The 15,120-nt window shown below is 31.0% G+C and overlaps 1 protein-coding gene across 1 annotated transcript; it reads left to right on the forward strand.

The window, feature by feature from the left end:
- Window positions 1–8,908: 8,908 nt before the first annotated feature.
- On the forward strand, window positions 8,909–9,509 carry LOC109169513 (14 kDa proline-rich protein DC2.15-like). The gene has a single exon (XM_019318381.1). The coding sequence runs from the start codon at window positions 8,948–8,950 to the stop codon at window positions 9,323–9,325; it is 378 nt and encodes a 125-aa protein (XP_019173926.1). The 5' UTR covers window positions 8,909–8,947; the 3' UTR covers window positions 9,326–9,509.
- The last annotated feature ends 5,611 nt before the right edge of the window (window positions 9,510–15,120 follow it).

Here is a 15,120-nt window from a genome sequence, read left to right on the forward strand (position 1 = left end):
CCTCACAAGTCTACCCCTACCCTAATGGCAAATTTTACTGTGTAGACGATGGTTTATCATGGATCATGAAGTATATAGGGGTGTTAGCGAACAGAGCTTTCGGCAAACTACTCGTGTTTGTGTTTGGTAAGCGTTCGTTTATGTTCGTTTGTTAAGGTAAACGAACATTAACAAACAAAATTTAGAGCTCGGTTAATAAACGAACAGAGCTTGAACAGTTGTAAGCTCGTTTGCTAAGAGATCGTGAACAAGCTCGTTTGTGTTCGTTTACTAATGTTCGTGAACAAGCTCGTTTATGTTTGTTTAATAATGTTCGTGAACAAGCTCGTTTGTATTCGTTTAATAATGTTCGTGAACATTTTCACAAACATATATATTATATTTTATTATATTAGTTTTGTAGTTGTGTTGTTTGTTTGATTATTGTTCGTGAACATAGATTATTTATTGTTCATGAACGAATTGTGATCATGAACATGTGCAGGTGTTTGTTTATTAAGTGTTCATGAACGTAAATAAATATGTTCATGAACGTGCTTGTTAATGAACATGTTTGTTAACGTTAACAAACACGTTTGCGAACGTGTTCACGAACGTTAACAAACACTAATGAACGCTTAACAAACGAACACGAACGGGATTTTAAAAAACCTTAACAAACGAACACGAACACGAACACTCCAAATTCCTTAACAAATGAACACGAACAACCTCCGTTCGTTTATGTTCGGTTCGTTAACAGCCCTAGAAGTATATATCATTTTAATTATACTTCAATTTTATTTAATAATAATATTGTTATGTTTTTTAGTTTCATTTTCCCTCCACATTAGTTTTATTATAGCAATATTAAAGTACCATTTTAATTCTACTATAATTTCATTTGATAATATACATTATATATATTGCTTGAGCTTTATTTTTTTGTTTCATTTTCCACACACACCAGTTTAATTATATTATAGTAATATTGAAGTATTATTTTAATTGCACTTCAGGCTCTAAATTTTTGTTTTGTTTTCCATCCGCACTTAGTAATATTAAAGTATCATTTTAATTATACTACAGTTTCATTTGACAATAATTTGCTTTGTTTTTTAGTTTCACTTTTCATACATACACTAGTTTCATTAATTATAATAACACTGAAGTATCATTTTAAGTTTACTACACTTTCATTCGACGATCATGGTCCACTGTATAACAATTGTACCGCAATAAAAATTAATTACAATGTAGTACATTGTAATTGGCATCACCCTTGTGAACTTTGGTTTCCATCTAATAAAGATTTCTGGGTGAGAAAATTCGAAATCTATTACTTAAATGTGTGTATTAAGTAATAAACCCCACAACAAATTTAGTTAGGAGGAATCAAATTTGTAAAATTATGATTACTAAATCAATAGTCTAACCACTAAACTCTTTTTGTCAAATTTTGCTAATATGAGAGTTGAATTTGTTTACCAAATTAAACAACACACAACTTTTTTTTTCTTTTAGAATTAAACGCAACATACAAAGTATGTAGTTTGAATTATTATAGCACAATATATGTGACCTGGATTTCACTTATCTCTCCCACTTTTCCACTCAACCAAACCCATACCTTGTACAACACAACTATGAATGTTTATGACGAGTGAATATGAATTACGTTACGTCCTATAAAAAGAAAGAAATTCAACAAAAACTATGTGTGACGGTAATTTATTATTTAGTTTTTTTAGATACACTCTAACTTATTAGTTATTAGTAGTATATTTTCAACATAATCTCAACATTGATTTTGATGATATTCAAACTTAGCTTGGAACCTTCATAATGGAAAGTTAGAGTCAAAACCAACATATTTAAATACATAATAATATATCCAGAGATCAACGGATCGTCATGATGAGAACTATATAATCTGGAATTCATTAATTAATAGTCACAAGATACAACAAATAAATACAAGAGAAGAGTTACAATATGACAAGGACACATAGAGTCCCAATACTCCCTTTCAAAACAGGGTGATCTAGAAACCTGTAGCTTGTCACGAAGAAACGAAAAACAAGGTACTGGGAGAGCTTTAGTGAAAATATTGCAAGTTAGTCTTTAGTATAAATAAAATTAACCTGTATATCTCCAACAATCACTTTGTCTCGAACAAAATAATAATCACTTGGTCTCTACTCCTTGCCAGCCTCTCATTCGTCTCCTTTTTGTGGTTCTGTCTGCGCGAGCTTCTGCTTCAATCTGGCATAGTCGCTTGGGTCATCCATATTAGTGTATTCTTAGTCGTGTCTTGTAGTCCTGTCCAGTTAGTGGATCTAGTTGTCTTATTAGTAGTAATTCTTCTTTGTGTTATGCGTGTCAACTGGAAAAATCTACCCATTTTCAGGATACAAGAAAGAAATACAAAAAAAAAAAAAAAAAAAAAAAAAAAAAAAAAGTTAAATAAGAGAAGGACACAGAGAGTCCGATCCTAATACTCCTGCGTTGCTTCTCAAAGCAATCAAAGAGATGATTGACAATACATGATTGAGATTTCTCAACTGTTCACATCTATACAAATTGAATGGCTAATTTTTAGGATGATGTGAACCAAGACTTCCACATTATTTACAATTTCTTTACTAGCTGGAGAATTAGAGAAATGGACCGATAATTATATTATTGTTGGTTGACATGATTAGTGTTACTAGACCTCACATATCTACTATACTAATAAGAGCCCAAGAGAGTTAGGCATATAATGGGTAGAAAAAATGGCGGTCAAATTTTTTAGTCAAATGAATGGCTCGGATTGATCAGATTTTAATTTTTCCTAATTTATCCGTTAACTTTTCCGTTAAATATTATCTTTTCCGTTAATTTCTGTTAGTTCACCGTTAACTTACTCATTGATTTCAATAAGAAAATTCTTAGGTTCGAACCTCATCCCAATCAAAGTTGGCATAATTAGTACTATATTTTATTCTTATTAAATTAAATAATAATTTAGTAGCTACAACAAAAAATAATACATGTGCATTTCTTTAATTTAGAATTATGTGTCTACAATGCCTTTATTCAAAAAAATTTATTCATTATCAATAAATTAAATAAGAGAAATAAATTCATTAGTTATATTGTCTTTATTTTTCTCCAATATAAAAATTCTTTACATTCAAAATTCAAATTCATCAATTGATTATATTCACTACATTGTCCCTACAATGTCTTTATTAAAAAAAATTATCCATTATCAATAAATTAATTAAGAGAAATAATTTCATTAGTTATATTGTCTTTATTTTTCTCCAAAGTAAAAATTCTTTACATTCAAATTCATCAATTGATTATATTCACTACATTGTCTATTATCTTTTTTTTGTGCACTATTTTTTAATTATAATACAAAATAATGATATATATTTATTTACCAAGTATTTTATTAATACCATAAAAAAATTTTAAAAATTTAAATTAATAAAGTCAATCATATACTATTTGAGAGACTTATTGACAAAGAGAGTATTCAAATCACACAACAAATTGAAGTGAGAAACTACTATACCTCGCAATGTCCTTGTTTGACAATCAGCAGTTAGCGGTTAGCGTTAGCGGATTATATTAACGGATTTGACAAGTGAATTACATCAACGGTTGGTAAAAAGATATTTAAAAAAAATTAGCTATTTAAATTAACATTTAAAATGACCTAAGGGTATAAATATAAATATAACAACAATAATAATAATAATAATAATAATAATAATAATAATAATAATAATAATAATAATTGTTTTAATAATAATTTTTTTAAAAATATATAGATGTGTTTTAGGAAAATCATTCTCAAAAACGCTAAGTGAAAGAGTAAATATCAGCCATGGTCCCTAGAGTTTGGTGATTTCACCACCTATAGTCTTTAACTTCCGTAATTACCATATGTAGTCCTGCGAGTTGCGAAATCTAACCTGCTGCCATCCTTCCGTTAATCCCATCCCTCCAAACCGTCAAAAAAGGGGGTAGATATGTCATTTTCCATGTCCTTCGGATGAGCCTATTGCCAAAAACCTCACCCTAACTTCCGTCTTTCTTCTGCACTTGAAAGTGCTCTGAAATTGTGATTTCTTCGAAATTGGAGACGATAGTGGAAGCCGGCTGCTGGTTCGTGTCCACGTAGAAGAGCCCGGAGAGGTTGAAGCTAGAGGATCCAGCGGCGTCCGAGGTGGAGTGGTCATTGACGATGTCAAAAACGCTTCTAGAGATTCTTCGTTCTGGGTATCGGGGATTATGGGTTTGGGTTGGGAAGTAGATAAGGTTCTGTGCTACCTTGCTCGGAAGCTGGTCGGAGTGGTCTCCTCCGGGTGTAATCTCATCTTCTCGTCGCAATAGAACCGCCTCCAAGCTCCTCGCGATGTCGCCGGTGAACTCCACTGTCCACCGCCTCCGAGTTCGTCGGCGGCTGCCGGCTGCCTGTCTTCGGATTTGGAAAGTTGAAATTTTTGATTTTTTATTTTTGATTTCTGATTGCTTGAGCCTTGAGTGTCGAAGAAGACAAAAAAATTTAAAATTTTTGATTGCCTTGAGCCCTTGGACTTGATTTCTGATTTATGGGTTGATTTTATTTGTGTTACAATGATAAATATCATTTGAGGTGGAAAACAAGCTTGAACCAAAGAGGAAAGTCCAACTGGCTAAGGACTTGGGACTGCAATCCAGACAGGTTGCGATTTGGTTCCAGAACCGGCGTGCCAGATACAAGACAAAACATATTGAGAAAGAATATGATTCCTTGAAGTCTTGCTATGATATATAAACTCAAAGCTGATTGTGATTCCCTCTCCAAGGAACTCAAATGACATATCTACCCCCACTTTTCACGGCTTAGACGGGAGGAATTAACGGAAGGATGGTAGCAGATCAGATTTCGCAACTCGGGGGGACCACGAATGGTAATTACGAAAGTTAGGGACTATAGGTGGTGAAATCACCAAACTCGAGGGACCTTGGCTGGTATTTACTCCTAAGTGAAAATATTGTATGTTTGTATTTTTAGTGGTTTGGAACAAATTATTGCTTCAAACTATTGAATAACCAAAACACTTTTCTTTAGCGTTTTGATCTTTGGGTTACATCATATTTTCCAATCGTCTAATATCTTTGGGTTATATTATAATTAAAAATTTTAAATTTTTACTACATCTAAATTCCTTAAATTAGGAATTTTTTTATCCATAATAATTTATTCAACAATAATGGTTGAACTAAATGAACACTGAGCAAAACACCTAAAGGACTGATACTGTTTATTCATTCATTGATCTTGTATATATGTGCATTCATTAAATATATTAGAACCCTTTGCAACAAAAATACTTGGTTACTATTTAAAAATTTTTTAGTAACAATTATAATGAATCTCATATATTACATTGTATTCATATACTATGAACTACATATTTAAATAAACAAATTAGACATTAAATTACTTATGTTGAACTTCTCATATATAATCTTGCATTGATATACTTTCAAATATTTATTTAATTATAAACATTGGGTAGAAAAAATGACCGTCAAATTATTAAATCAAATGAATAGTTCAGATTGTTCAGATTTTAATTTTTCCTTGAGATTTTATAATTTATCCTTTTTTTTTTTTGAATGCAATTTATCCTTAATTATATGATTATTCAATCCGTTAACTTTTCCAGTAAGTACCTTTAATTCACCATTAGTCTAATTCTAATATTAAAGTCTAATATAGAATAATAACTACAACATTAATCTAATTCTAATATTAAAGTCTTAATCGAACTCTAACCACAAATCCTACTATTGAAATCTCCTCAAACAATATTACTATATATTTAATATTTTATGATTTAATTTTTATTTGCTCTCCCTTATGTTCCGTATTTGGTTTCAACCATACCCATAGAATTATTTTATTGACAATTATAATCAATCTTGACTATATTATCTTGCATTTGTAAACCCAGAATTACCAATTTAAATACGCAAATTCAACATCCAATTATCTATGCATGAACAATTCCAATATAATATACTTTAAACTTCTTATTTAAGAAAAACATTGGGCACTATCCCAATCGCGCAATGCGCGTAAAAAACTAGTCATCATCAATAATATAAAGATCAAGAGATCGATTCTTGACTTTGGGTATCAAGCAACCTAAAATCTCCAAACCAACTATCATACCCTTAGAGATGCGAGTCGTTATTCTGTGTAACCGTGTGCACCATGCATGGTGCACACGGTTGCAAAAACGACGTCGTTTTGACGTCCGACTTAAAAAAATATTCAGTTTCGATTGTCGTTAACGGCGTTATGTTGTGCATAATTTGAACTATACATTCAAAACTTCATAACTATACATTCAGAATTGCATAACTACACATCCATAACTTCATAACTGTACATTCAGAATTGCATAATTACTACAGATCCATAACTTCATAACTATATATTCAGAATTGCATAACTATACATCCAGAACTTCATAACTATATATTGAGAATGTGAAATTATAAAATTATGTACATATGTTTACATAACTAACGGCAATCAAAAATGATTTTTTTTTAAGTAAAACGACGCCGCATAGTGCACACGGTTACAGAGCATAATTTGCCTAGAAACAGGGACGGAGCCAAAGGGGGGGCAGGGGGGCAGTTGCCCCCTCACCCCACCCCCACTCCATATATAGTCTTTGTATGTATATATATATGTACTAGTTTTTTACGCGCATTGCGCGATTGGGATAATGCCCAACGCTTTTTTGTTAAATAAGTACTTTAAAGTATATTAAGGCAGGATTATATTGAAATTGTTCATGCATAGATAATTGAAGGTTGAATTTGCGTATTTAAATAGGTAATTCTTCTCCCAAAGGTTGAATCCCCAACCCCAAGGGCACCACACTCCGACCCGACAGAGCATTGTGGGAAGTTGTAAATCACGGTGACTCAATGGTTCAGCAGACAGGGCCAAATGCTGATACGCACAAGGAATCTGCCCACTTTGGACATAATTCCCGCACTGCCGCCGCCGAGGTTCAAGCCTTGGTCTCTTCTCCCAAATACTACCCACTAAACCATTGAGCTAAGCCCGTGCGAGTTAAATAGGTAATTCTAAGTTTACAAATGCAAGATAATATAGTCAAGATTGATTATAATTGTCAATAAAATAATTGTATAGGTATAGTTGAAACCAAATACGGGACATAAGGGAGAACAAATAAAAATTAGGGCATAAAATATTAAATATATACTAATATTGTTTGAGGAGATTCCGACATTAGGATTTGTGGTTAAGTTCTATTAAGACTTTAATATTAGAATTAGATTAATGGTGTAGTTATAATTCTATATTAGACTTTAATATTAGAATTAGACTAACGGTGAATTAACAGAAAAGTTAAATGGATAATCATATAATTAAGGATAAATTAGAAAATCTTAAAAGAAAAAAATTAAAACCTGAACAATATGAACCATTCATTTGATTTAATAATTTGACGGTCATTTTTTCTACCCAAGGTTAATAATTAAATAAATTCGCTGGTCAAATCCGCTAACGCTAACCGCTAACTGCTGATTGTCAAACAAGGACATTGCGAGGTAGTTCTCACTTCAATTTGTTGTGTGATTTGAATACTCTTTTTGTCACAAAATCTCTCAAGTAGTTAATATGGTTGGCTTTATTAATTATATTTTTTTTATTTTTTCATGGTATTAATAAAATACTTGGTAAATAAATATATAACATTATTTTGTATTATAAATTTGATATTTAATTAGAAAAATAGTGCACAAAAAAAGATAATAGATAATGTAGTGAATATAATCAATCGATGAATTTGAATGTAAAAATTTTTACATTTGAGAAAAATTAAGACAATATAACTAATGAAAATATTTCTTTTAATTTATTTATTGATAATTAATAATTTTTTTTCACTGAATAAAGACATTGTAAGGACAATGTAGCGAATATAATCAATTAATAAATTTGAATATAAAGAATTTTTATATTGAAGAAAAATAAAGACAATATAACTAATAAAATTATTTCTCTTATTTAATTTATTGATAATGAATATATTTTTTTTGAATAAAGGCATTGTGGACACATAATTCTAAATTAAAGAAATGCATATGTATTATTTTTTGTTGTAACTACTAAATTATTATTTATATAATTTAATAAGAGTAAAATAGAGTACTAATTATGCCAACTTTGATTGGGATGAGGTTCGAACCTAAGATTTTTTTTTTATTGAAATTAATGAGTAAGTTAACGGTGAACTAACGGCAATTCTTAAAATTTTAACGGAATTAGTAACAGTGTGTGGGTATTTTAGGAAATTTTAGTGTAAAATTTAAATCTGATCAATCTTTTAATCAATCTGAGCCATTCATTTGATTAAAATCTGTGACCGCCATTTTTTCTACCTATTATAGGTCTAACTCTCTTGGGCTCTTATTAGTATAAGTAGATATAGTAGATATATAGTACATGTTTTAGTATTAGTATAAAAAAAATTATAAAATGTTAATAAGAGTGAGTTAGACTAGGTAGTAGAGCACATATTTAGCAATAGTGAGGTCAAGGGTTCAAAATGTGGCCTCAAGTTTATTTTTAAATTATCTCTTCTGTTTTAATGTTTCGCCTTTACTGGAATAATTTTCTGAATCGGTCGCTCCCCCTCAATCAAATTTCTGGCTCTATCCCTGCCTAGAGATGCCTACAATTCAGCAAGGAAATTACCCGTTGATGAAAGCTGAATTACACCAAAAAAAGAAAAAAAAAGAAAAAAAAAATTGGGGTTAGCCCACTACTTTTCCTTTTATATATACATTTCCTTAGTCTTCTCCAAAGTCACCCTACCCTAAACACCTAGCTAGCTAGCAACATCTATCTATCCCAACTCTCCCTAGAGCTATGGGCAACAAGACCAATTATTTCTTCTCCACCACTTTCATCCTCTCCCTTCTCCTCTTAGCCACATTCACCACAGCCTGCAGTGAACCGTGCAGACGATCCCCATCATCCAAGCCATTCTGCCCAAGGGACACTTTGAAGTTTGGTGCTTGTGTTGACATCCTTGGACTGGGCAGTACTGTGGGTGTTGGGGGCCCCACAACAAGCCCTTGCTGTGCTCTTCTCCAAGGGCTTGCTGATTTGGAGGTCGCAGCTTGCCTTTGCACTGCCCTTAAGGCCAATGTGTTTGGGATCATCGACCTCAATATGTCTGTTGCTTTCAGTGTTCTTTTTAGTGCTTGCCAGAAAACTATCCCTGATGGCTACAAGTGCGAATGAATATAATGAATCAACAACATTCCTAGGCAATATGGTGTTTGTGTTTGTTGTATTCACTGGTTACTGATGATGCATGATGAGTATGTACTATGTCTGTCATTATTATTATTTGCTTGTTGCAACAAAATTAGTAGTGATCTGATCTAGCTACCTATACTATGTATGTTTAATGTTTTCCTTGTCTGGTCGTTACTTAATTACGTTGATTTCAGTTATTCACTTCTTGAATGCTACTGACTCTAGTACAATGTAGTATATGTTACTTTTTCAACCTAGTGAAATACAAAGAGCCAATAACGCCTCTACTAAGGCTCGAATTCACAACCTTCCAAATGGAAGTCCAACCCGAGTACCATTAGACCACATAATCTTAGTACTTCTTGATTTTATTTAATTTGCCATTAATCAAAATTTTTTTTATTTATCCGTCTTAATTAATCGGAACTGAAATTGCACCGTTGAAAACATCCATAGCATACCTATCAATAGTTTTTGGAGAGGTTTTTACCGCTTTTAGGTCTATGTGAAGGAGAGAGAGGTTTGGAGAGAGAATGTTGAGCTCCTATTGCAAGAAGTGATTTTTTGTGGGTCCCGCAAGGAAAGAGAAACATCAAAGACCAGGCACAATGCTGCGCATTTGGAGCACAGACAGCGCTCGATCAGGCGCGTGCACTAGCGCATTAAATACTTTTTTGTTTTTCTTTTTGCGTCAAATTTGCTTTTCCCCCCCTTTTTTACCAATCGTTATACCCTACACCACGGCGCACATAGCACTGTGCGCCGCGCGCCTCCCAAAACGACGTCGTTTTGGGGTCGTTTTGGGAGGCGCGGTAGGAAGTTGCTGGGATTATGTGTATTTGTTCACAAAATTATGTGTATTTGTTCATACAGTTATGTGTATTGGTTCATACAGTTATGTACATTTTTTATACAATTATGTACATCCGAATCAGAAAATTTGTGTGTATTATGTTAAGAGTTGATGTGTATTATGTTAAAAGTTTATGTTTATTATGTATTATGTTAGATTATGTGTATTATCTTTTAAAAAGAGTATGTATATTTTGTTATATAATTATGTACATTCGTGTATACAATTATGTGTATTCTAGTATAACATTATGTACATTCTTGAACAGCGATTTTTTTTTTTAAAGAAAAAACTACTGCCATTCACTGGGGCGGAAAATTTCAAAAAAAAAAAAAAATTAAAACGACGTCGTTTTGCATCTGGGCGCATAGTGTAACGCGCGCCGTGGTGTAAAATATAAATTGCCCTTTTCTACCTTCTTCTCTTTCCTTCTCTCTTAGTTGACATGCACCTCAAAAATCTCAAAAAAAAAAAAAAAAAAAAGAGTGAATTCCATTTTTGGTCCTACTGTTATAGGGGCGTTAATTAATTTCAGTCCACTTTAAATTTTTTTTTTTGTTACTTTACAACCATTGTTATTGAATGTGTTCCACTTTTAGTCCACCATTAATATTTCCGTCAAGAGGCCGTATAATCAAAGGGTATTTTGGTCTTTTTATATTTTTCTCTTCTCTTTTAATCCAGGCGCTTCGTCCTCCTCATCCGATATTCGAAGATAGCTCTTCGAACAACGAGAATGGGAAGCCAAAGCTACATCGTTTCGTTCGTTCCAACATGGGCCGGCGAGGTTTCTTAGGTTTTAGGTTTAATGTTCTCATTTCTTTAGTCAAACATAGTCTTGGATGAGAAGAAATGTCAAAATACCCCTAGATTACACGGCCTCTTGATGGAAATACTAACGGTGGGACTAAAAGTGGAACACATTCAATAATAGTGGTTATAAAGTGACAAAAAAAATTAAGGTGGACTAAAATTGAAAACGCCCCTATAACAGTAGGACCAAAAATGGAATTCACTAAAAAAAAAAAAAAAAAAAAAAAAAAAAACCATATCTATTGAGAATGTTCATAATGTCATTAATGTGTGCAAAATTGCGCACTAAATTGTAAGCTATTTGTAGCTTTGCCATTTGGCCTTCATTCACTTTTCAAGCCTTCAAACATATCCTTAAAAACTCTTACTTTCTATTAACCTTAGTTGGAATGGTGACATGTAGTAGAAACTCATATAATCTCTTTTTATTTTCCTTCCCTTTGTAGGAAAATTATATTTATCATATATCACCGCAATGCCCTTCATTCTTGGTCGATTTATTAGGCATACTAAAGTGAAGTCTCAACATGTTGTAAACTATGCAGCTAGCTTAGTGTGTGTATTTTAATATGCTTATATGTACAAGTAACACATATAACACAACTTCTTATAGCAAATTAAAATATAAATATCTGTACACTATGGCCGAATGTATGTTATTATTATTATTATTTTTAGATCAAATGTGTTATTTCAAAAGTTATTTCTAATTAAGAAACTATCAATATGAAGAACCAATACCCGCACCCCTCAAATAATACTCCATTCGTCGCTTTTATACGTGTGGATCAGTTAACGAGGTTTAACTGGAGTGTAAGGAATTTTGACAAAAAATCAAAATAAAAGTTCTCAAAAAATTGTACGGTAAACGATTAATCCAAGACATGTGAAATACACCTTCCTTAAAACCAATTCGTTTCCCCGAGGTGTTAAGAGTATTGCGGCACAACATCAATTTCATTGGATATAATGGATTAGTACGAAATATTCGAACACTCAAATATTGCGTCTGTGGTACAGGTGCACACATGTGCAAACTTTTTTGAGATCATTTTGAGATTTGATGTGCAATCTGCATAATATTTTACCTATTTAATTTACTAAAAACACAGAAATGGAGAACACAAATTAAACTATCACACAAATTCAAGTAATCTTTGGGCATTACTTAATTCTATAACTTCAAGAAGGTTAAAGATATATTGATCTTCAATCCTATATGATTAGAGAAGTGCATACCCTACTCTACATATTCGCTATACATATTTAGGATTTAGATATATTAGAGCGTTTGGCAAATAACTGATAGCTGATAGTAGCAAGATTGGGTTAGCTGGCTTGACCAATTGATAGTATTAGCAGATTTGATCAGTTGATAGTATTAACTGGTTGTAAAAAAATATTTAATAAATTAGATGTTTACTTTTAGCTGATTGTATGTGAAATGACTTATAAGCTAGGGCATGAACATATTTTGCATTTGTGCTAATTTATTAACTCGATCTTAAATTACTTTTATAATTTTTTATTTATTTATTTATTTATTTATTTATTTATTTATTTATTATTATTATTATTATTATTATTATTATTATTATTATTATTATTATTATTATTATTATTATTATTATTATTATTATTATTATTATTATGAGTGAAATCAAAAAGAAAGAAAAACAAATATACTCTTTTCAGATTTTGACTTATTATCCCAATAAACTAATGTAATAAGTCATTTTATCAAACTCTTACGTAATTTATTGACCAATCAAACCAGACAAACTCAATCAAACTAGACAAAATTGATTTATCAACTATGTTACCAAACAGGGTCATTGTCAATGTTAAAATTCGAATTAATCAAAGATCATTGATTTATTTGCAATTTCTACCTCTATCCAGGTCTACTAGTCAAATATCATGCATTGGTAGTTTAGTAGTTTATAAAACAAATGCTCAAAGAAAAAAGAAAAAAAAGGTAATAGAATTATGAGGAGGTAAAGACAATAAAAATAGTCAATATATCAAGAAGGTAACAAAGAAGATATATTCAATTTGAAAGGATTTATAAGTGTAAAAAAATAAACACAATATACAAGTTATTTAATTTAGGGAAAATGACACTTTTTCCCCCTAAGTTATATATACTTATAGCACTTTTTCTCTCAGAATTATTCATTTAAGCACATTAGCCCCTCAATTATTTTAAAAGTGGCAATTTTCCCCCTTGATATATTAAATTGACATTTCTACCTTTAAAGTAAACATTTTATTTATTTTTCTTCTCCAACAAATTATTGCGTATACGTAGGGATGACCACGGTTCGGTTGGAACTGAACCGGACATTATAGCAATCGAATTAAAAGTTTTCGGTTATAATTCAGATCCAGAACCCAATATTTGAATTTCAGTTTTTAAAATTATGAATCGAAAAAACTGGATCCTGAACCGTGAACCGACGGTTACGGATCCGGTTCGTGATTTTGAACCGTCTTTATTTTAAAATTTTATTTTTTATTTTAAAATAGTCTAAATTCAAGAATAAATGTATTTTATTTTTTTCCAGTTCAAAACATGAACCGGCCGTTTCGGTTTGCGATTTTAATAAACTCTAAATATCAGATTTCGATTCTAAATTGTAATTGGAATATTTCGGTTTGGTTGTTATAGTGTCTGTTTGGTTTGAACCAAATTGTGATCATAATTTGTTGGAGAAGAAAACAAAAATGAAATATTTATTTTAAGGGTAAATATGTCCATTTAACATTTAAGGAGAAAAAACAGCCACTTAAATAATTCAGGGAGAAAAAAGTGTTGTAATTAAGTATATAACTCAGTGGAAAAAATCCTATTTTCCCTTTAATTTATTTCAGTAATTAACGTACGTATCAAATGACCTTTGCAATTTAAATAAATAAATAAATAATAATAATAATAATAATAATAATAATAATAATAATAATAATAATAATAATAATAATAATAATAATAATAATAAAGAGGTAAAACTAGAAAGAATTTGTAAGCATACAAGTAGTTAAACACAAAATACAAATTATTAATCTTTTTTGAATGCTACTGGCTCTATTAGGAATTATTAATCTAAGTGATTTTATACTTAAAAACTTTTTTTTATTGTTAAAATCTTACCATATATACTGAAACAAATGTAAAATTAGAAAGAATTTGTAAGCACACAAAAAGTTAATACAAGATACAAATTATTAATCCAGCTTTTTATTCCTACGAAAATCATACCATCAATTATTTTTACATAATTTTTAGATTTTAGATTATGAGTTCATTTCTAATTTGTTTAAAAAAAAAATGGTTGGCACCCACTACTTACAACCGTATCATATGACTACTGCTAGAAATGCATGTGAATCTCATATCCAATTCAAATAAACTAACATGATGAGATCAGAACGGGTGGTCTTATCTTGTTGCCATTTCTGGGTAACTTTCAACTTTATGGTCAATCACTATACTTGAATTTTTGGCATGCCATCATCATGTAGGGTAGCTAGGGATGCTGTATCAGATACTAGAGAACAAATCGTGTTGATTTTATATGCTTAGTCGCATAGTATATCTGTACATGACACCGGTATATATATTGAATTTTTATGTATACATATAAATGTATGAATATATAGCAGATTGCTAAGTGCTAACCAACTCAAACTAGCTAAGAACATCAGTAGTAGACTGTAGACGGCTTTCAACCTTTCATTAGGAATTAAATTTGGAACTTTGTGATTACCTAGCACTCAACTAATTTTTTTTTTTTTTTTTGAAAATAGCACTCAACTAATTTAATTAAGGTTGTCCTCATAACTGACCAACCTATGATGATTTATGTTTTTGTTATTTTTTGTCAACTAAGTCATAAGGTAAACATCACCCAGAGTGCACTTTCAATCTTCAAATTGCAGCTATGGACTTTTTTGTAAGAATAAATTCCACTAAATATCCTCTGAGTTTGAGGAGTTACCAGCTTAATTTGGTCCTCAACTTACTAACCTATCAATATAAGTTTTCAATTTTTTTAAAGCTACCACTAATATTCCTTCATTTATTTTTTTGTGAAGTTACCGTCAACATATA

This window comes from Ipomoea nil, unplaced genomic scaffold (assembly GCF_001879475.1).
Source record: "Ipomoea nil cultivar Tokyo-kokei standard unplaced genomic scaffold, Asagao_1.1 scaffold3314, whole genome shotgun sequence".
Classification (NCBI taxonomy): domain Eukaryota; kingdom Viridiplantae; phylum Streptophyta; class Magnoliopsida; order Solanales; family Convolvulaceae; genus Ipomoea; species Ipomoea nil.

Coding starts and splice junctions, on each gene's coding strand:
- LOC109169513 (XM_019318381.1), top strand. CDS start 8,948: ATGGGCAACAAGACCAATTATTTCTTCTCCACCACTTTCATCCTCTCC.